The 24,140-nt window shown below is 37.7% G+C and overlaps 2 protein-coding genes across 2 annotated transcripts; both read right to left on the bottom strand.

Annotated features, from left to right (window-relative positions):
* Positions 1–484: 484 nt before the first annotated feature.
* On the bottom strand, positions 485–15,754 carry PRMT7 (protein arginine methyltransferase 7). The gene is made up of 14 exons (XM_087325997.1): positions 15,407–15,754; positions 14,853–15,087; positions 10,850–10,975; positions 10,504–10,668; positions 10,300–10,418; positions 10,156–10,226; positions 8,660–8,937; positions 8,322–8,558; positions 8,171–8,244; positions 1,919–2,012; positions 1,693–1,842; positions 1,320–1,394; positions 1,130–1,229; positions 485–819 (listed from the first exon to the last, which is right to left on the bottom strand). The coding sequence occupies exons 1-14, from the start codon at positions 15,730–15,732 to the stop codon at positions 650–652; spliced, it is 2,220 nt and encodes a 739-aa protein (XP_087182123.1). The 5' UTR covers positions 15,733–15,754; the 3' UTR covers positions 485–649.
* Positions 15,755–19,670: 3,916 nt separating this feature from the next.
* LOC147859201 (Photosystem II reaction center PsbP family protein) lies at positions 19,671–21,961 on the bottom strand. The gene is made up of 4 exons (XM_087326578.1): positions 21,669–21,961; positions 21,255–21,346; positions 20,391–20,546; positions 19,671–19,951 (listed from the first exon to the last, which is right to left on the bottom strand). The coding sequence occupies exons 1-4, from the start codon at positions 21,934–21,936 to the stop codon at positions 19,700–19,702; spliced, it is 768 nt and encodes a 255-aa protein (XP_087182704.1). The 5' UTR covers positions 21,937–21,961; the 3' UTR covers positions 19,671–19,699.
* Between the last annotated feature and the right edge of the window lie 2,179 nt (positions 21,962–24,140).

Genomic DNA, 24,140 nt, shown 5'->3' with positions numbered 1-24,140 from the left:
TCTTATTAAAACTCACAGAATGCTTGTGATGTACCAATCTGTCTTGATGCAAAGATCAACTACACATGACATGATAGGAAGGATTAGTATCCTGATCTTTACTACACGTAAGGAGGTCATTATTATGGAGGTAACCTTTTAGAAAGGCAAGAGGGATCAAAGACTTTGAATATATTGGTTGTCAGTTGCTCTATTGGACAATTTCTACCAGAGTTGTTTATATAAGCATATTCCATAATTTGTGAAGACATACATCAAAATTGTAAGCAGGACATTGATCCAATTTGATATTAAAACATCAAACAAGAGGAAAACTAGAACGACCATATGTAAATGATTTTCAACCCCTGCATGGTTTTACAGGAACATTCACCAAAAAAAACTAGTTCATAATACGCTCCTCCATATAGCAACTTCTCATTGCAAAGAACAAAAATTTTCAAAACAAAAAAAAACTGTAGCTGATTGTAAAATGTGCAACACATTGAGCAAATCTGGTTTATTTAAATGATAACTTATGGAGCGGTAACATTCTTGGTTTGCCTCATCAACTAAGAATGTTGAATCGAAAGACATTTGAAAATGTTTAGAGAAAGGGCCTTTCTCTATCTCAAGTAAAATTGACACTATTCTTTGAGTTCAAGACAATTCATACAAAGTTAACAATTACATCGAGCTCACCATTACTAGAATTGAAAGTAGCAGACAAATCAAGAATGCTATTATAGCTGCATGATCCAGCGCTGGATCGGAACTCCTCAACCTCAACAGGAGAAGACAACAATTTTAGTCCTTGTTTCCCCTGTGTTGGGCCATCAGCTGAAACATAAATGAATACTTCTTTTAACATGAAGGGAGCATATCATATCAGTTCATTGGTAACTTCCTAGAAAGTCAGTTTCAAATCAACTTCTTCGAAAGCAAACACCTAAAAAGCATATGCTTTTACGAGTACTAGAACATATTATAAGCAAAGCACTTGAAATGATGATATTACAGCTACAACATAACATATCTGTTCATAGCTAACTTCCTAGAAAGGAAATGTCCAAAACCATGTCTCGAAAGGTAAGACCCAAAGCACAATGCCATGTACAACTACTTTAGAAGGGAGAAACGTTATGTGTACCTTGTGGTCCTGTACATACTATCTCTCTGCATTCTGCATCTAGCACCCAATCTATCCACAATGCTATGCCATGGCAAGTTCCAGATTTGGAAATTTGGACCTAAGACAAACACAACAGCTTATGTATTTGTCAGCCTTTACCTCTACATGTATTGATTTCACTTGAAGCACAGACTTAATGATTTCTCACCTTTGTGGAACCTTTCACATCCTCAATGGTCTTCAAAAAATCAAAAGTCATGATAGAGAAAGGTTGGGTAAGTTCCTGCAATTAACTAAAACCAAATGCTTAATTGAAGTGTCAAAATAAATACAGGCTGAATAATGGATAATTTATTTGGATCTTCAAAAAACCCTATTAGCTGGATAGTAGTAAAAAAAAAATACAGGTCAGTGAGTTGATAATGTACAAGGAAACAATTAAGTGGATATTTAACCATTCTAAACTACTTCAACACCACTGATTATAAAGTGAATGTAATGGGCACGGATATCTGATTTTACACGGCATTAATAAATCAAAGAGAAGACCATAACATAACGTACAAGATAAGGGTACAAACCTGATAAGTTCCACACTGCCACAGAAAACAAGGAAGAATAGGTCCTTCCAATGGTTTTGGCAGATCACCACAAGCACCAAACATTTCATTAACTGCACTATGGTCAAATCCTTGAACAGTTTTCAAGGCTCGCCGACTTTTCCAAAAATCCTAGACCATACAATGTCAATTGCTCAATAGAAAGAAAAATCAAGAGTAAAGATGAAAACCTCATAAAAATTCTCACATGCATTGAAATTGCCATGCCTCGTAACATGCCTTTGTAAGGTATAGTTATGAATTTCTCACTTAAGAGTGGTTCTAGGAGTGTTCTCTCTTTCCTGTAGACATTAATGCATATAATTATCATCATCATCTCTCTCACATACACATTAATGAAGACCTATGCTAGAGACCTTTCGTAGACAAAAGTCACAATATATCTGACTTCGTACATGTGCTGATAAGAAGATTCTTTAGCCTCTTTTTATCTTGTTTACTTAGTAACATTTATTTTATTTTTGATTTGTTGTTCTCAAAGACAAGACCACTTCAGATGAAATCTCTTGTTTGGTCTTTTAAGCCCAGTTTGGCCTCTTAAAAGACGTTAATCTCTCTCTCTCTCTCTCTCTCTCTCTCTCTCTCTTCCCTCACTTTGGAGACATTTCCATTCTGGATCGACCTATGCTAGAGATCTTTCAAAGACAAAAGCTACAATATACTTAACTTGAGAATCTCACATGTGCCAAAAACCAGATTCCCTTGTTTCTTTTCTTTTCATGTTATTTACTTTTATATTTACTGTGTAATATTGATTTTATTTTGATTTGTTCTCAAAGACGAGACAACACTTAAGATGTAATCTCTTATTTGTTCTTATAGGCCATTTTGGCCTCTTAATATTTTGATTTGTTCTCAAAGACGAGACAACACTTAAGATGTAATCTCTTATTTGTTCTTATAGGCCATTTTGGCCTCTTAAAAGACGTTAATATTTCTTTCTTTCTTTCTTTCTCTCTTGGGAGAGGAAAAGGTGGAATACACACGCTCCTACACATACCTAGGAGTAACATTTTCAGGACCTAGGTTCTCCTTATAGGAGGCCGCTTGTTGTTGACATATTTTGGTAGTGATGTGTGTGAACACACTTAGGATAGTGATGTGTGTGAACACATTTAGGACAGTAATGTGTGAACACACTTAGGATAGTGATGTGTGTGAACACATTTAGGACAGTAATGTGTGAACACACTTAGGACTACAAGGGCAGTTTTCCCCTCTTTAAGAGGTTTTTTCCCCGTCTAAAAATACTCTTACAACCCTAAAGTGGTGAAGCTTTTTGGGATTCAAAGCAAGAACCCAACAGTGGTTTCAGAGCTACAAAGTGACATTTGAGCAGCAACACAACGGCTCTCATACGCAGTCTGTCTGTGCCATCTGTGGTGGCGTTTTTCTGCTGTTGAAAAAACAAATTTCTGCGTGTTTTCTTTCTCTGTGCAGTTTCAGTTGTGTTTTTTTTCTGCTTCCAAGTCGATTAAATCCTAGAAAAAGCCTCCTTCAGTCTTCCAAGACATTCCTATAACCCTCAGAAATCAGATTTGCTTCCCTTTTCTCTTCACTTGTTCATCTTTCAAGTCAAAGAGGTACATTATTCCCTTCAACAGTCCATTTTTTACATCAAAACGTGTTCAGTCCACAGCCATGGTTGAGAACAACGATGTATTTCAAATGCTTGCTGTTGAGGAGAAACTGGATGGAACAAATTACCCTCTTTGGGCTTATATGATGCGCCATGTATTGGTAGCAAAGGGGTTGTGGAATGTGGTTCAAGGGGCTGAAAAATGTCCTGTTGTTGAGAACACAAATGCTGATGGTAATGATTCTGTTGAGGATGTTGAGATATGAGGGTCTATATTGTTGCTTCAAGTCTTGAACAAAGCTTTTGATATGGTAACTCGTGCGCATTTTTGGAGGCGAATGGAAGAACTATGGTGCCAAGTGAATATATGCTTGCGATTTCCCGAATCTATGAGAAGGATATTTTTAATAGCACTATCAGTGTTGGGCAAGGACACTCATTCTCACCAACTCTATTTGGTCTATGCATTGATGAATATATGCTTAAGGTTCAAAAAAGTCCCTTACATCAACTTCCCAAATTTGCATGGGAAACAAGTGAAAAAATCCAAAGGCCACATAAAAGCAAAATTTTGTATTCCAATCGGATGCAAGATATTCAAAAATTGGTTTGGAAGACGGGATACAACACGTCTTCATGATGCATCACTAGACTCCTCTACAAATGAGACCTTTTTGCAATGCCAATGTATCATGACACAGGGCTTTGGAGCACAAGTGATGAGAGTGGTCAACTATGCACACTTTACTCGAAACAAGTGCGACAGTTTGAGTATCACACTTTGATACAATGCTCTCTACCTTTAATCACATTGAACTGTGCTTTCCACACATCTTCAACCAAACCCAATAATTGCATGAATTTCTCTAATAGTCACAATGTGCACTCTCGATTGCAATATTCATTAGTAAAAATTCTTGAACATCAAGAGTTGCTAACCACTTCCACATGTATTACATGAAAATGTAATATTTTTGGTCTCATAGGTCATACTTGACTTCCGAAGATGAAACTACAATCTATCTATATATGTATCTCAAAATTATTCACATCTCCACCAACAGGATTTACAAAACATTCATGACCTATCCCAAGTGACTTCTATCTTGCCTAACTAAAAGGCACACTTTATGCACACACCTGCAAGATGGATTCATCATCAAGCCCTCTCATATGGACATATATCTACCACATGCGTTACACAGTATGATAGGCCAGTTGTGGACATTTTCATATCTGTTAGAGATTGAGGTAGGTAGATATGCACACATACCTCTAGAAGACAGAATTTGCCAATTGTGTCATAAGGGCGTGGAATCTGAAGAACGCTATGTTTGTCAATGTAGTGTTTTTAGTGAAATAAGTGAGAGATACCATTGCCTCTTTTAAACAAGGCTTTGGCCCACTACGCAAAGTAATGGAATATGAAGACCAACTGTGCTTGAGATAGAGGGAAAAGTTGTTTACGAACAACAGTACAACCAAACAAGCTCATCAACAAAAAACAGCCACAACAATCTTTAGCTCCATCACTCCTATTCATGCTACAAGTCAATCAAGGGCTACACAAATGGGCTCTTGACCAAGACATAACAAAGGGGATACAATAGATCAGGCAATAGCAATTTTTTGTGCATGTAGGCCCCAACCTCATGGACCACGATCTCATCACTCTTGTCATTGATAGATAAATGCCATTATCTCCCACCATTGAAAGAACTTCCTTCACTTTAGAGACCTCTCCATTTATCAATCTATGCTAGATATCTTTCAAAAACAAAATTAATAACATATCTGACGTGAGAATCTTGTACCGATAACAAGATTCTTTAGTCTCTTTTTATCTTATTTACTTTTCTTTTTTTACTTAGTAACATTTGTTTATTTTAATTTCTTGTTTTCAAAGACAAGAAAACACTTAAGATGTGATCTCTTGTTTGGTCTTATAGGCCATTTTGGCCTTTTATTAATATATCTTTCTTTCTTTCTCCCTCTTACGCTTCTGAGATGAGAATCTTACATATATTGTTAATGAGATCCTTTAGTCAATTTTTTATTTACTTTTTTACATTTATTTAATTTTTTCAAAAATACAAGACGCCAGTTTAAGATGTATGGTTTGGCCCTTTAATGTTGGAGAGCTAATGCTGCATGGATTCCATTAAAAAGATACAATGGATCCAGATCACTTCTTTGTATAGCAAATATCAAAGCTAAGGTAACAACAGTCTTTTGTTCACCAGATATTTACTTCATTTATTGGGCTTCTCCTTGGAGAGGAAAAGGTGCATACACATTATCTTAGGAGTGACATTCACAGGGCCTCGGTTATTCTTACCGGAAGCAGCCTATACTCGACTTTCTAGTGGATATGCAACCCTCGGTGCCCTTGGAAGACAATGCATCTATGCAATTCCAAGAGTCACAAACTAAATTGTGGCAATTTGATACACTTGCCAAACAAACTCTTGTCTATGGAGTAGAAATCTGGGAATCAAGTCTTGATTCCTGCCCACATGATAAAGTGCAAAGCATCAATGCCCCATGATATAACTCAGCGAGAGATAGGAGCAGACCCAATAATCAATAAGGCATTATTCCGATCAGTGAGCCATATCCAATGATTCTGGGAGCTCCCTAAACGGAGGTAATCAAGGTCTGCACTTATGTCATCACAACAATTTGCAAAACATGGAGATACTCGTTGTTGGTATGCTGAAACACAACAACGGTTTGAGTCACATTGCATAAGCATGAGTGCACTACTCCCCTATTCCACCATAGCCTTGATTGTCCCCATCCATAGTTCAGCAAAGTGGAAAAGAATAGAGTGATCCAAACTGTTATTATCAAATTGGATAATGGAAGAACATGAATCAGCCCCACAACATCTCTTGGTAGGGAAATGTGCAACTATAAGGCACACTTTATGCACGCACCGCAGGGTGGATTCATCATCAGACCCTCTTATATGGACATACGGCTACCGCATGTGTTGCACAGTATGATAGGCAAGTTGCGGACCTCTTCTCATCAGTTAGAGGTTGAGGTAGGCAGAGATATACACATACGCCTCTGGAACAAAGAATCTGCCAATTGTGTTATTAACAAGTGGAATATAAAGAACATTGTGTTTGCTGTTGTATTGTTTTTAATGAAATAAAAGGGAGATACCATTGCCTCTTTAACCAAGGCTTTGGCCCACTAATCCAGGTAATGGAATATGAGGATCAACAATGCTTGGGTTGTTCTTTCTAGAACGCAAGAGATTAAGAGAGATGTCAAAGGACAACAATACAACCACATAATCTCATTAACAAAGACCAATCACAACATTCTTTATCCCCCAAGACAATCAGGGCTACGCACGCAGGCTCCCAATCAAGACATTGCAAAAGGATTTCCATAGATTGGGCAATAGCAATTTTTCATGCACATAACAATTAGTCTCATGGACCACGATCTCACCACCCTTGTCATCAACAAAAAAAGGCTATTATCTCCCACCATGACCAGTGCTTCCCTTGCTTCGGAGACCTCTTCATTCTGAATCAACATATGTTACAGATCTTTCGAAGTCAAAATCACAATATATGATTGAGAATCTTATATGCGTTTTATTCTATTTCTATTTACTTTTTTACTTAGATACATTTATTTTGTTTTGCTGTTCTCAAGATGCAATCTCTTGTTTGGTCTTATAGGTCATTCTGGACTCTTCAAAGGCATTAATATATCTCTCTTTTTTTCTATTCATCCCTTTTTTTATAGAAAAGTTGGAGAGGGACAACCGTACTGACGGTGCCATTCGTGTACCTCGTTACAGCCTTGTCAGCCACGTCAACTACATACTTGTATATCCTTTATGTAGTAAGTACAAGATACCTCAATATAATCCTTCAGGTCCTTCATCGTCATAGGTGATTGGTCATACATTTGCATTAGTGTTTTATTATAACCTGTCGGCCAACAACATGACACGTCCATAGGACAGCAGCATAGCCACAAGCGAACACAAAAAACACAAAACAAAGAATATCGTTCCGTCATCAATGCTCTCTATTAATTGGAGAGCCTGATCAGCGGTGAGGGTGGGAGAGGTCAGGCTGCGCGGAGGCCAGAAGCAAAGCCACAAGTTCAAGGGGTGTATTCTAGTCTTGATCCGTTTCAAAGTTGGGGAATGGAAGTGCAACATCAGTGGCAAGGTGAGGCTGAGCAGTCAAGATGTTGAGGGGGTAGTGGCTGGTAGAAACATCTTGAGGCAGGATGGCAGTAGAAGTGTCAGAGGAGGCAGGTGGTCGAAGGTTACTACATGACGGTTCAGGTCATCATCGCTCACATCAAAGATTACGCTTGTAGTGAGCTACTACTGGACAAGCACTCTTGGATGTTCCAAGTCATGGCTACATATTGATGAAAGATTGCAGGAATGTGTGTATCATGATATGAAGAGGAGACATTTGGGCAACATGCATGAGGACCTCTGCAAAACCATGTGCATATGTGGGCAGTGGCTGAACTACTTGCAGGTACAAGAGGTGATGCATAATGCGGCATGAAGCTAGAAATATGTCCAGCTACATACATCTTGCAACTAATTTGAAGTTGAAATGTTTTTCTTCCTTACAGTCAAGAGGTGATTTAAAGAAGCAACAAAAGCCCTAAGAGTTAAGCAAATGAACATAGACTGTTAAAAGAAAGCATACTAATTCCATAATAATGAAGCATACACACTCATGACTGATCCATCTACCTTACCACTCTTTACGTTCCTCTCTTATGACATCAATAGGGTGGCAGAACCTTAAATCACAAATTTTTATTATACTAAAAGACATGTTGCAAAATAACACCAATCACCAGAAACGTAAAGTCCTCCATGGAAGCATATCCTCAGAGATTTGATAATAAGGTTCCCCGATCAGAATATCCACCTATTTGTATAATTAAGCAAATAGATAGTCACAAAATTTCCAGATAAACGAATGCATTATGCGTCCAGGGGTTATACCTTCTTCATATTGATATCTTCCAGACTTAATTCCTTTACTTGCTTTCTCACAAATTTCACCCGATCTGAAGACAAAGAATTTGCCTCAAGCAGGTATTCTAGAACCTTTGAACCCCTAGACTGCATACCAGGTAAAAGAGAGACGACTGTTGTTGAACTAGATGCCAAGGCAACTGAGATTATGAGTGGCAAGCTGTCATCTACCACGAGGCACGTATATGATGAGTTCTCATGAACCTGAAAGAAATTTTATTAGAAGAAATAGCAGAATTTGAAGAGAAAATGAACTCGCCATGATCACCATTACAATTTGTAATGGCATATTATTGCACTCTTACCAGTTTCTTTATGGCCCGCATAATTGTCGATCTCCATTTGCTAGACCCAAGTAGACCGATTCGTTCTGGTTTCATGGGCCACTTCCAAGAATCATGATTAATTGTTCCAAGGGAAGTTGAGTATCCCGAAGCTTTTGGATAAGAAATATCATCATAAACAAAGCTAATACTATCATGTGATGCAGAAATAGTAAGGACAGTTTCTTCAGCTACATCTAGACCTCTGCCAGGGACAAACCAGACACACTGTTTCCAATGATCATGCCAAGATCTACCAGCTGAAACATAAATGAACACAGCAAAAATCTCGATTAATCATGATTATTCCCACAAGGAAGTTGACGAGATAAGCCATTTATATGTTTACATGAGCAGAAAAAAGTTTCACATGCCTTATTTAATGCATATGCATCTGAAACACAGATATACAGTCTAAACATTTAGAAGTGTCTTTAGAGTTGTTTTCTGCTGATGCAGTTGCCCCTTCTCTGGAACTTCCCACCAGAGCACACTCAGTGCCATAGGTCATATTAGGTCTCCAAATAAGATAATAGATTCATCTATTTAAAACTTGAATGCATAAAAAACATTCACAATACAAGACCTTACTACATGGAACTTTCTGACCTGAGGATTTGGGAAAAAGAAAGAAAAATATTCATGCCTTGTGTGCTACGTCATGAAGGAACATTGGTTCAAGGACCATCACTGATCTCCACCCACCTATATCCCATTGTTATGATCATAGAATGAAAGAGACCCACAATGGTTTTTTCTGATACTCAATGAGTTCGCATGCTTCCTTGATGTTGGTGTGATACCCAATTATGTCTTTTTCTGACATCAGTGACCCTTGGTATCACGACTTTATGGTGACCCTCGGAAGAAAATAGTCTTCAAAAAGTACGATGGAATCCTGCCACCATATGGTAGAACTAAGATGGATAATGAGTGTGATGGGAGAAACTTCTGGCAACAGTCAAAATTCTCCACTGTAAACTCAGGATACAAAGGGTGGAGGAAAAATGATGTGAGAAGCTGACATCTTTGGGCAATGGGGACGGTGAGAAAGCAAACTGAGCATTGGAGGACCACAAAAATTGCCTTCGCCTAGCTCCATTCATTCCCACACACCATACAGCTGGCCATGTTTTGACAACCATGTAAGATAACCTTTTAGCATATACATTACTATACTGAACTCAAATTAGGTGTAGTGAAAATATTATATGAACTCTACATGTTAGATGGAGAAGGAGACATTCAAAGAAACATACGGTGGAGAACTCCATTAAAGAAAAGGCCATCAACATTAACACAGCTGCAACTCCCGAGGATTTCATTCTACATTCCAAATAGCCTTCTTTTCATCATAATATATGATATCCTCTAGGCATAAGTGCGATTTGCAATGCACCCATCTCAGGCATTTCCTTTTGTCTATGGCTAGATAATAAACTTGAAGAAGATTGTACGTATATTTATAAAACCCTTACAATTTTTATGTATCCATTTCGGTGCAGTTGAATATAATATCAGTCCTTTCTCATCAAGTTCTAAGACCCACCTGCAAATTTTCCATAAAGATGTCAGCAAATGTATTAAATGTTTTATCAGGCTCATAATAAGGTCAGAATTACCAAGATATGATAGCATGCACGACGCCCATCTTTATAGTCTTAACAGGAACTTCTACTTCTCCAAAACCATCTGGCCTCATTGAAAGATCAAACTCGAAAACCTTGAATGGATTTGACATCTGATTGTAATAGAAATAATCATGTGGTAAGATGCAGAAAACTTTACATTGAACATAGTGATGTGTGATAAAAAACTACATTTACCAATTTCATCTTATCAATTAAAGGATCAACATGCATTGGATATTGCATAGGCTTCAAAGAGCTCCTGTCCTTAAATTTTGGAGGATGAAGAACCAGCCCATCAGCAAGTTGCCTCTCCACACCATAAAGATCATGTCGTCTCCAAAGATAATCACATTGAACCAGCTGGTCATAAGCTTGAAAACGTTTCACTAAATTACTTATTTCAATAATGGCACAGAAAAACTCAGAAACAAAAAATATATATCAATATTTCCACTTAACCCTAAATGTTCAAAACAATAAACAAGAATGGATCGCCACAATCATCATGTTCACTTCAAATTTAGTTAAATTACTGCAATACCTGTGCATAGATGGTAGCTTTGTGAGGCACCACGCAAGCATTTGGTTTCAGGAGATGATCATGAGCATGCTGAAGGGTCGGTATAAGCCCCTCTCCCAAAAGTGTAGAGTCCAAAATTTCTGACACCTGAATCCAGAATGTTTTTCTTTCTTTCTTGGACACAAACAGGGCTTACATAGACTGTACATAAAATCCATCAGAACTGCCTTTGGAGGATTCAACAAAACAAACTGAGAATCTCTCTCCTTTTTCTTTAATGTGTAATCAGATTAATTATAATGTTGTACAAAAGTCACAAAACAACTACATGCCTTACAAAGAAGCCGAAGACATGTTGCATGTCATGTAGCCAAAGCGTCATTGGTTTATCACCCTATCAGGAGGCAAGTTGAAGTTGTAGTTTTCTATGCATATCTAGGACCCAAGCTGCCAAGGATTGACTTGATATGTAGCACTGGCCATGCTAGAACAAAAAATCTACCATGCACACTTCCAGGAACCCAACACCAAAGCATGGTCAAAGTCATTGCATAAAGCAGCCACAAATGCATTCCTCACACAATGGGAATGCACTCAAACCTGGCCAAGTCATATAAAATAGTTGACATAATTAGGAATGTCGTGATACAAGGAGAGGCTTGCAATGCGAAGTAACTCGGGGTATTTGTACACACAAACAAGCAAGAGCAACCTTCGAGTGTCTCATGAGGAGGAATAGCTAAATTTGAAGCCCATGTGTATTGCTTGTTCCCGCCCCCGGGGATAAGAGAGTAAGATGTTTAATGAGAAGGAATAGGAACCGGCAATGGTTTGGCTCAAGCCTGAACCGAGCCATTTAACTGTTGCTAAACATTTTGGTGACTCCACGGTTCAGGCTTGAGTTGTCTTAACCAGTTTGAGCTTGGTTCAGTTCGGCTTGAGCACTGTTTAACTGTCTCAAATCTCACTTCAGGTGTAGCATGAATATGCAACGAAACAGCACTATATGATATCCCTAGGCAGCGCCGCTCCCCCACCCACATGGTTCATGGCCATGTGAATCCACTTTTTTTAAGCCAAAATGTAAAAAACGCCATTGATCAGTTAAATTTGGGAAGGCCCGAGATCATGATGAATTGGTAGATGAACACTTTACCTATGCCTGTGGCAGCTTGCTCCCATTGCTAGCACACATCTGTAATAGAGCAATGTGTGAAGGTTTCCTTATTAGCTGAACAGGATATACAATTGTGCCAATCTTCAAGAGTCACGAACCCATGAACCGAACAATTACAGGACAATCATGATTGGCAATTACTTGGCTAAACCATATGGCTCAATCCTAGAGTCCAGATTGAGTGTATGGGCAGAGAGTAATGCCTGCTGTTCCACTGGACAGGCAGGCAGGCTTTCTGAAGGGGTTCACATTTTTGAATCGCAAATTGATTCTCCAAGCCTGCGTCAAAGAGGGCAGACCCCATAATAAGAGGATTTATTACTGCTTTGTGGGCTTCCAAAAAACCTTTGATATTGTATCACATGGTCAGCTCATGCACTGGCTGGATATGCAATGGGGAATCTATGCACAGTATGCATCCATGTCAAGAAAGGTGTGATCTCCCAAATGGGTCATTGGAGGCTATGGCTAGCACACTCGGAATAAAACAAGGATGCCCATTATCACCCACTCTTCAATCTCTATATAGATGAGTGGCACATTACATACAGAGATTCAGTTTTTCAAGAACAGGTATAGCCAAACAAATATTACTATATGTTGATCTCAGGCACTCCGGACAATCTACAAAGACATCTAAATGCTTTAAAAGGATTTTGAGCATACAACGGTTTGTCAATAATTATAGATAAAACTAAGACAATGGTGTTTAACACCACTCAAGCATGGGTAACTAGATCGGAACCAAAATTCTTCTTGGAAGAGGAAAAGGCGTTCTACACACAATTCTACAAGTACCTAGGAGTACAATTCACATAGCCTCGATTCTCTTTATGGGAGGTTGCTTGTGCTCGACTTTCTCATGGATATGCAGGCCTTGGTGCTGTTGAAAGACATTGTGCACATTTGCAGTTCAAAGAGCCACGAAATAAATTGTGGCTATTTGATACACTTGTCGCACCAACTCTTCTCTATGGAGTAGAAATGTGAACAGGCAAATAATGGAAAAGTTTAGAGAGACCTTTAGTCTCAATAGTGGCCACATAAGGAAAAAAACATCCGTGCTACATGATATAATCTGAGCAAAGATGGGAGCAGTTCCATTAATCATCAAGGCATTATTCTGATCAATGACCAATATCCAACGGCTTTGGAAGCTCCCTCGAGAAAACTAAAGGTTGGCACTTATGTCATCAAAATAACTTGCTGAATTTGGAGATATTCATCACTGGTTTGCTGAAACACAACAATGATTCGAGTCACATGGCACATGCATAAATGAACTATCCATATTCAAATATAGGTATGTCATCAAAACAACTTGCTGAATACAAAGATAATCATTATTGGTACGTTGAAACACAACAATGGTTTGAGTCGCATGGCTTACACATAAATACATTATCCACATACAAATATAGGCATGTCATCAAAACAACTTACAAAACAAAAAGATAATCATAGTTGGTATGTTGAAACACAGCAATGGTTCAAGTCACATGGCATAAGCATAAATGCACTATCCTTGTTCAAATATAGCTTGGTAAGTTGAATCACACAATGGTTCAAGTAACATGGCATAAGCATAATTGCACTATTACCATCTAACCAAGACCAAAGTGGAAAAGAATAGCTACAATGTATGATAGGAGCAGCTACAAAACTCTTTACATCAGTTAGAGATTAAAATATTCAAATATGCACACACGCCGTGGGAAGAAAGAATTTGCCAATTCTGTCATCAAGGAGTGGAATTTGACGAACACCATGTTTTCCACTATTTGTTTTCTTAAAAGAAGACAGATACTAATTCCTCTTTAACCACCAAGGTTTTGGCCCACTACAAAAGGTAATGGAATAAGAGGACCAACAATGTTTGGGCTTGTTCTTACTAGAACTCAAGAGACATAGGAATAAGTGGTTGAAGGACAATAACACAACCACCCAAGCTCACCAACAAAGAAAAAGCACACCTTTCTTTATCCCTACACTCCTGATCATGCTCCAAGCCAATCAAGAGTTACACAAGTGGGCTGCCAATAAGGACATTGCAATAGCAATTTGTTGCGCACATAGGTCTTGGCCTCATGGACCATGACCTTGTCATCCTTGTCATCGAGAGATAAAGGTAATTATCTCCCACCACCTCATGTGATTCCTTCACTTCAAATAACCCTCCATTTTGGATTGACCTATGCTGGAGAGATCTTTCGAAGAAAAATATTAGCCTATCTGACTTGAGAATCTTACATACATACATACATACATACATACATACATATATATATATATAGACAATGGAGTTTTTTAGTCATTTCTATTTTTATTTAGTTACATTTATTTGGGTTTAGCTTTCTCAAAGATGTGACAACATTTTAAGATGTAATCTCCTGTTTGTTTTTATAGGCCATTTTGCCCTCTTAAAAGACGTTGATTTTTCTTTCTTTCTTTCTTTCTTTCTATAACAATTTAATGCCTACATAGTAGTTATCCTCGTCATGCTTATAAAACCGTCCTAATAAACATTACCCAAGTAAATTTACGGCTTAATGATTGATCCCTAGTAAACCCTAAGCTTTTCTTTTCCAATATGGGTATCATGATTTGGATCACAGACATTAGTATATTTATCTTTCTTTCTGGACCAATATCCCAAAGTTACTTCATTTGTGTGGGAAGAACATACTCTAGTGCACGGTGTTCCCCCATAACTATGGATTGATGGTTGAGATCACCTTCTCACTGTTATTAAGATTGTATTGATTTGCATATATTTCCATGATTGTGATAAATACAATCAAATAATTTCTTTGCACAGAATATGTGCCGCAAACAGGATAACTTTACCAGTATGTCAGCTTGTGAGACCATATCTGAGCCTATGTCCATCTCGTCAGATCTTTTATGTACTAAATGTACAAATGAGGATAATCCACTCAATGAAATAACCTTGCGGGCCAATTGAAACATTGGAAGAAAAGATTCACATGCTGTTATAGGTTTATCAGCATTCAGAGTACAAGGCGGAAATGTCTCTTGCAAAGCTTTTGCTGCCATCATAGACAACAGACCTGTTCCTGCACTGATCCATTACAACAAAATGATGTTAAACGTATTTGTTCATCTTTTATATTCAATCTTACCTGTCCTCACACTAGACAAAACTTATATAAAAAATTCATGTTAATAACTTCAAGATACCTCTCATGCTTTACCAGGTTATTCTCATAGTCATTAACAACTGTGGCTCTACGGCTATTCAAACTAAGAGATTACTTAATTTTCTTATAATTTTTATAGCATTTGAAACAAACCACAAATTTAGCTTTTTCCTTACTAAGCTTATGTCCATTAAGGGGGGGGGGGGGGAGAGGTATATAGGAAAATAAGAAAGAACATACCCAATGTCAAGGATGAGAGGAGGAGAAGAAGAAGAAGCTATGGCGGTTTGGATGGCTGCTTCAAAGGCTTGGTTTCGTTCCGTGTCGTTGAGCATATCGAGGTAAGAGGTCTGAAACAAGAAGCTATCAGGAGGATTATAACGATCATCATCTTTTCCTTCTCCCTCATCATCATCATCATCATCATCATCACCATCATCATCATCTTCTTCTTCTTCTTCTTCTTCTTCGTTTGCTTCGTGTGAGGTGAAGAGAACCCACTCTGATTCGCCGGAGATAGGGTTGATCCTCTGCTGAATCAAAGTAGTGGAGGGTTTAGGCGTCATTGTGCAGGTGCTGTTGCCTGCCTTTTAATCTGTGTAAGGTTTTAAAGAGGAAGGAGGAGGCAAGAAAGAAGACATTAAATTTTTCAAAATGGAAGGAGGAAGTGTATGTATGTACTTATGTAATTCCTTCTCCTTCAAATGGAAGAAGAGTGTATAGTATATACTATGCACTTATGTAATTCCTCCTCCTTCAATCTCTCTTGGGCAGATGGGCAGATGGGCAGGCGAGCGGGCGCATGGGCAGGATTATGCTCTTCTCGTGTCCGAGCCGAACAACGCGACCTAATAATCCATGCTCATTTACAATCTGTTGGGGGTTAATCATTTCTCGCGGCACCCGTTTGCGGCACCCACTTCTTGTGTTGTTTGTCCTCTTTGTAACCTAGAGCTGGACAACAAGCCTGTCACCCTCCCCCGAGTGGCTCCCCAGCTCCAGCTCCAAAACTCGGCCCTTTTTGGCATCGCCATGCAAATGGATCTCATGGCGATTGGAGAGGAGGCAGGACATGCTGATGTCTGGGAGCTACGAGGGTGGAAGGAACAAAAGGAGAGCGCACGCATCACATTTTGTCATGAGTCGAAGGTGGACGGAGAGTTGTTGGCGAGCATGAGGAATGATTTTATGGGGTTTATTGTGGGGAAGTTTAGGGCTCGCCTCACCTTGTTCTTGTTCCTTCACTTGGAACCATATATATTGAAGGTTGGTATGACAACTATTTTATTATTTGACAGGACATGTAGGGATAGGTGTCAATCCACTCCTAAATCTACTAGGAAATACCAATAAATGAGTAAGCAAACTCTAAAGTTTAAACTTAGCACTTAATTAGATACACATTGAACATCTACTTTTATATTGGCAGGAATGAGTATAGGTGGGTGTCAATCCACTCCTAAGCCTACTACAAAATACTTGTAAATGAGTAAGTAAGCAAACTCTAAACTTAGCACTTGAACAAACACTCACAAAGCGAGGCCTAATTACTTAAATATTAATGTTGAACTACTTAACAATATGACAAAGAAAACCAAATTACAAAGCACTTGATCGAGTGGGCAATAAGATTAAGCTATTAATTAGAGTTATAACTAACGAGGTTAAGGGAGGCTTAAGATATAAATTAAGTTCACTAAATGTCAAGGAAAAGCTTTAAACACTTATAAAGGTGTGTTTTATAGCATTTACAATGCCTTGGGCCTTTTCACATCGTGTTATGAGTCTCTCTATTTTATTGTCCCTTTCCGTATTGCCACACTTGTTCCTTTGTTTTCCAACCAACGTCCAAATGTATGAAAATGGTTAACACTCACCTCATTATAACTTGTGATGGACAAATCTTGAACTTGATAAATTGAGGCCCATGTGTGGTGAGAACTTAAAAGGTTGCGATGAAATTGGTGCAAACAAGTTTGATCAAAGGTTATGATTGGGCAAATTGTTACATGCTAGCACAAACACAATTTTGTGGGCACATGTGTTGAACATTTCCAAGGGGCTAATTGTTAATGCGAGGAGTTTGTGCTGCATAAAACAAGGACAGCCACATTTTTGCATAGATGGACTTTTGGGTATCTCATCCCCATTAAAACCATTTAAAAGAAAGTCTTGGACCATTTAGGAAAACAAATTTCAAACCAATATGTGAGAGACTTGTCATCACGTATCATGCATAGTTAATGAAACATGAATTATTACAAGTGATGTTCGATATTTCACTACAATGAGGTCGATTATCTTTATTGACTCATTTATATTAATATAGATCCCCTTGTACGGAAGAGCATGTCGATTTTTTGGAAGTTCGACCAGGTCCCAAGTCTTATTTTTCCGAATGGAGTCTTACAGTACTCTTATCATATTCATGTTACACGTATTTTGATGCCCATTTCTAGACACAATATCGTTATGCAACTCCTCTTAGAGTCATGAACCTCTTATTTCCTCTCTTACACCTTATTGATGTTGCTTCACCATTGTATGAGGATTTATTGAAATAAAGTTGGGGCAAATGAGCTAGACATATATACTTGAATGAGACCTTCCACACACGTTCATGAGGTTATATTCTCAATAAAATAATATGCTTTTTAATTGTACATGTAGTGATCATTTATTATAAAAAATATATATATATATATCTCTCTCATTTATTTTAGTTATGATGACTGGATAAATACTCTATTGTTGTAAACCAATTGTCTCATGGGCCAAATTTGGCCTTAGAAGACGTTAATACATCTTTCTTTCTTTCTTTCTTTCTCATAATTACACTAGTGGTAAGTGGTTTACACTACCAGCATTACATCTTGGGTTCGAAACCCAAATTTCTCACCTCTCACTCACACACACAACTAACATTAGGGTTTGACGTACAACCTACAATTTCATGGGGCCTGTATTTTAAACATGTGAATTTGATTGGGATGAGTAAATTTCAACTTGGTAGCCTACTAACATAATCCTATAAGAAATTCATCTTCAAAATGTGTGTGTGAGAGTTATGATCTTATTCATCTTAGAAAATGCTCTTTACATGCAATTAACAAACAATAAGGAAAATATTGCTTCCATCAATCATGATTACAACTATTCTTGATTAATCCACATAATACTATAAGAAACCCATCTTCAAAATGTGTGTGTGTGTGAGAGAGAGAGTTATGATCTTATTCATCTTAGAAAATGCTTTTTACTTGCAATTAACAATCAATAAGGAAAAGATTGCTTCCATCAATCATGATTACAACTATTCTTCCAAGTTTTTTATATCTAAAATAATTTCTCATCCTCACAATAAAAGCTTATCTTTCTCCTTAATATTCTTCTCGATTAAGAATCCTTCTAGAATGATTGCATAACACTTCCAACCACTTTTTGCATGCCCATCTAATATGTCAAAGTTTATCATAGTACGTTGAACAAAAACACTTTAGCCTCAAAATATATCAAAGCCATTATTAAAACAATGACATATGACTGATTGCCATGTCAAACATTTTATTCATATTCACATCATCACTTTCATGTATTGAATCCAAACATAGGCAATGCTCGTGTAAAACACCTTCAACATCAACACAACGTCACGAATCCATTTCATTAAGTACATTTTCCATGAAATCATCTATTGCAAAAGCATGATCTAGGAAGGACAATATGGAAGTTCCAATAACCAATTTGAGTCGTCCTCCACTACTTGCTCATATTATTTGGATGTGCCTCTTGAAATTTACATAAGCAAAAAACCAAAATGTTTCATGTATAAAAAGTCAACATTGATACAAATTGTTTTACTATCTATAACATAGATAATAAATATTAAATATAAATTCACTTTAGCTATGCAGTTAAAAGGACCTAACACTTTATAGACATCCATCAAGATTTATGAATGGGTTCCTATGGATCCCAATCAATTTCCAAAAATCAGGGCATATAATATAAAAAGTGTATGTTTTTTGTTGAGAAATGTTGGCAAAACTTGAGTTACCCCTAACTAGTCCTGGACAAAAAGAACCTTTTTTTATATCGTAAAAACTACGGAAAAACTGTAAAGCAGTATAATCCCCAAGAAGCTTCCTCCTAAAAGCAAAAGCCTGTTAACAAACAAATCGATGCTATAATCGATGCTATAAGCGTATGATCTTTCAAAGTTATGTTATTAAAACTAATTTTACTACGGTTTATAGATACCATACTCAAACATGTCATATGTCATTATAGATGCATCAACAGAACAATGTTTTAACTAGTTCTCACGTAACAAGGTGATAGCTTGAGTTCACATAACAAGGAAACAAGTCTAGATCCATGTTCTCCCTCTTTGTGATCATCAAATAATACAACTAAAATGTGATTAAATCAAAAGCATAACAATCAAAATAAATTTTTATTTGATTCGTTACCTAGGGTCAAAATATATATTATAGCAAAAATATGATCAAATCAAAAGCTTCATGATATTTCTCAATTCAAAAGATCAAAAGAATTCACAATTTGATTCAACAATGATGCAGTATCCAGTGGAAGTGGCATATCAGAACTATCCTTGAATGCAACATTGAGGATGTACAACTTCTTCTTGGCCACAGTCACTGCCGAGAAGATCCGTTTCACACCACGAGAACTATCTAATTTGTACTCAACTTGATACAGCGGCACCCCTCCATGTGCTTGCTTCTCCGTAACGTTTAGTAGTTGTACATCATTAGTGCTTGGCTATAGCATAAACCGTAAATATGTAAGCCATAAAAAGAAATAATGGTAAGCACAAGTAATATATCCCTACAATGCGTTAGTTCCTCCATGGTAAATTTTGGAGAATTTTGCAAAAAGAAAATCGTATTGTTGTTTGAGTGAAGCTTACATTGCCTCACGGTTAGCATTTAAACTACACATATACTAATAATACTAATTCTCATAAATTTCTACAATCATGTCAAGTAAAATCCTTTAAAAAAGTATGTTTTATCATCAAAATCAACCATAAGTAGTATTTTAGGTTTGAAAAAAATTGCAAGTATAACATAATGGCACAAATAAGAGAGCATGTACAAAATCTTGCATACTTTAGCTATGTTAGTTAAGAAAAATAATTAAAGTATTATAATATAAGTTATTCTATGTTAATGACATACAAGCAAGCCTTCATATATACCTTCTTCTTTTCAGCTTGTAGAAGCTTATCAGCGACAATATCGATAGATCCAAACTCGGTGAGAGATGAGATCCGAACAGGATTCACTACCACACCGATGTTGTTCCCCTTTGATTTGGGATCTTCAAAGAGAACAGTTGCTCCAGCCTTGTCTATCTACTCCAAATCAAGCTCAATAAACAAGTCATTATTTTAACTTCCATAAGGAATTACATTTTTACAAACATCATGCATAAAATGTGATATCATCATGATAAATCAATGGGTTCAATGTAGACAACGTGATAAGATTGTAGTAACACAAAATGCTCAACGTTAAAAGGTATAACGGTAAGCTTATGTTGTCACGAGTTCAAGGATGAAGCAATCGGTTAAATATTTACATGTGCTGTAAAAAGCATCCCCCTTTTTAGCTACAATCATTACAGTCTCAGATTAACTAGCACTTTTCTTCTGGAACAATGGTTTTGTAAATTCATTTTCTGAAACTCAAGGCTGTTACTTTAAGATCATTACACGATCATTAAACTGGCACCCTTCTCCTCAGAACAATGTCTTTACACATTCATTTCCTAAACCTCACGAGCTTAATATTGAGTTTTCCATTACGTTACTGGATAATTTAACACATTTCTCTGATAAAAATGGTTTCCAAATTCACGTTCTAACACTGTGTTGAAAAAAAAAGATAGTGAAAATTGCATTATAGAATGCAATGCCAATAACTAAAAATAGGAACATCACAGTGCATTATTAAGAGATGGATGGCAAAGCTTTAAACAATCTTTTAATGTATTTTGATTAAAAAGACAACATCTAAACAAGATTGATTTGTTATGTAGAAAGACAAAAAATTTCACTAACCTTACTCCACGTGGCAGGTTTCATCAAAGTGAACCCTTGTTTTTCATCAACATAAGGCTCCAATGTTAAAAGACTCAGAGGCTCTTGATGATCTGCCTGCACAGATCTTTACAACTCTTTCATTCTAATATAATCGCTCACTGCTTGCTTCATGAAGAGACACATTCATAATAAATATATAAATCTATAAATAGATAGATACATGTATACAAACATATCTACACATACATACATATAGATATAAACACATATACATCTACAACATACATTCATATCTACATCCACATCCACATCCACATCCACATCCACATCCACATCCACATATACTCATGCACACAAACATACATACATAACCCAATACTTCTTACAAAAACAGAAATTTAGAGAAAGAGAGAGAGCGGCATTCAAACATACCTTCAGCAATGGCCTGCTTAGCTTCTACTAATCGTTGAGTTGAAATCGTGAGAAGAAGGAGATGAAGAACTTCTCTCCGATTGATACCATCCGGTTCGTTCAATTGTACCGATTCATGAGAACTCAGTCTGGTGGAGGCGTGCGCACAAGGAAGCGGGCATCGTCTGGATCCATATCTGAGAGCATCGGAAGGGAATGGCTCTTTCGAGGCAGAGAGATTGAGGTGCAGAGGAGGAGGCCATAGGCATGTGGTAGCGAGGTTTATCATAGCCTGCCTAGCTAGTAGCTATCCGTCTTCTCAAAAACAAAAGACACAAAGAAAAGGAATAACATGAAGGAACTGTTTTTTTATTGGGATAAGGCCACGCATTTGGTGTACTGTAGTGTAGGGCTCTTAGCTGAAGCTGCCCTCTCCGATCCGATCTTTATCCAAAAATAAGCGCACAAAAGTTTAAAAAAAAAGAAGCCGTCAGCCTCTGTCGTCACCAGGCACCCGAGTCCCGACCATTTATTTAGATATCAGTCGCCCCCCGACTCAAACTGAGTTGCCCCCACTCACATGCAATCGCCCAACTTCATACTCTTCATTCACTCAGACTCATAGTCGCATGACTTCACATTCATTAGATGGGCCCTACTGCCAGACAGTTGCCCCACTTCACACTCATTAGACGCCCTACTGACAGGAAGTCGCTGGACTTCACAACCTGTAGTCGCCTGACTTCACAACTTGTAGTCGCCCGACTCAAAATGAGTCCCCCACTTGCATTCGCCTGACTCACAATGCAGTCGCCATACTTCACCCTCTGCAATTGTCTGACTCATAGGCAGTTGCCCGACAAATTGCTCTTCAAGTGTGGCTGAGATTCAACGGGTATCAAAACTTGGTCATGTATAGTGCTTCAGCTATGTTGCCAAGAGCAACGGTGGTTTCGGAAGAAATCAAACATGGAGGCATATTTGTGGAAGCTATATGACATTGATGTAGTGCTTCCAAGAGGGTTGAGGATAGAGGAAGAGGAGTAGGGCACAACATTCTTCAACAAATTTTTTTTTTTTTTTTTTCCAAAAAAAAAGATACTACATTAGTATTAGAAAACCGCCATAAGGCTAAACATACAAGCTATACCGATCCCCTATATTTTTCTAAAGTCGAACCATTGGCTTGAATAAACACTTTGGTGTTGAGTAGAACCACTCCACCTTACCAAAATACCGTCTATAAAATATACCTATGTCCCAAATGGCATGAAACTCCACCCGCCTAAGCTCCGCTTGATGCGTATTACCTTTTATACCATCCAAAATCCCTCTAAGATTATGTACAATCTCTATCCAAATTCCGGAGATTATTTGAGCAGGTCTTTCAGTCATATTTTGAAATACCTTCAAACATCGGGCCTTCCAAATATACCAAATTGTAATACTGCTTACCAATTATGTACATTCTTCAACAATTATGAGTGGCAACATTCACTAAAGCATTTCATAGACCCCGTGGTAAAATACACATGAAATTGTCAATCACACATGAGGAAGCTTAACATATAGGAGGTGAACCAGTTCCAATCCACTCCGATTGAACTCTGAGGCAACACCGAGTCCAAATTTGTGGCAATATTCATAGCACACAAGATGGTGATATACGATTCTACAAATGAAGAATGGATGGAGATGTTGAAGATAAAGATTGCAACTGGATATGATTCTTATGTAAGCATGAAACTTCATGATTGATTGGTATGTGATTGATAAAATGTATGACTTTCGTAATATGTTGAGTCAAACCATGAATTTTGTAGCGTAATAAGGTTGGGATTGCAATATCAACAGATGATGGTGGTGTATCAACAAATTGTGGACGAAACCACCCATTGAAGGGACACCACAAACTATACCGAGGAGGGCCAAAACCCAAGTCAAATGGAAAGAGGCGGGCTTGGTTGCATGTGAGGAGATTACATCACATTTCAATGAGGGAGCATTTGATGTGGGAACTGTCAACATTAGGCTTGGTAAAGCTGCCATTTAGGGGCCTAGCTGGTAATCTGGGTTGTTCCCCTCTCGATGATGAAGCTTATCCCACACCATTTGTAAGGTATTTGCATTGTGTTTTGGAAACATAATGTTGAAGACCCGATCCAATTTGCATCGTGTTTTGGAAATAAGTTCCAGCTTGCATGTCGAAGATTCGATCTAACGGTTTTCGTGGCCGAGTCAAATTTGAGGACAATGTGCCAAATGGCATTGACATGGACAATGAGTTTATTCCCCACGTGGATAGAGTACATGCTGCCCCAAGAGGTTTCTGAAAGGTGCAACTTCAAAAACAAAGCTCTAAGGTGGAGGACGTCCTCAAATGTGCGCTTCAGTAAGATTACGTCTTTATACCCACATTGCACTGGGGTTATTGGGATCCACTTATATGACACATTCCAACTAGTGTGGATGTTATGAAGGTGACCAACAAGT

This window comes from Azolla caroliniana, unplaced genomic scaffold (assembly GCF_043228905.1).
Source record: "Azolla caroliniana isolate FFs.n. ecotype wild unplaced genomic scaffold, voAzoCaro1.0.p SCAF_10, whole genome shotgun sequence".
NCBI classification, from domain to species: Eukaryota; Viridiplantae; Streptophyta; class Polypodiopsida; order Salviniales; family Salviniaceae; genus Azolla; species Azolla caroliniana.
Note: the sequence above shows the minus strand (reverse complement) of the source record. Positions and strands in the feature narration are given on the sequence as shown.

Excerpts from the sequence above, each read along its gene's own strand:
- LOC147859201 (XM_087326578.1), bottom strand. The coding sequence starts at position 21,936 with ATGATAAACCTCGCTACCACATGCCTATGGCCTCCTCCTCTGCACCTC. Across the intron at positions 21,347-21,668 it reads TAAGCAGGCCATTGCTGAAG|ATCATCAAGAGCCTCTGAGT; the intron begins GTATGTTTGAAT and ends CTGTGCAGGCAG. Across the intron at positions 20,547-21,254 it reads AACCTGCCACGTGGAGTAAG|ATAGACAAGGCTGGAGCAAC; the intron begins GTTAGTGAAATT and ends GATTTGGAGTAG.
- PRMT7 (XM_087325997.1), bottom strand. The coding sequence starts at position 15,732 with ATGACGCCTAAACCCTCCACTACTTTGATTCAGCAGAGGATCAACCCT. Across the intron at positions 1,843-1,918 it reads GCATGGCAATTTCAATGCAT|GATTTTTGGAAAAGTCGGCG; the intron begins GTGAGAATTTTT and ends TGTATGGTCTAG. Across the intron at positions 1,230-1,319 it reads ATGTGAAAGGTTCCACAAAG|GTCCAAATTTCCAAATCTGG; the intron begins GTGAGAAATCAT and ends TGTTTGTCTTAG.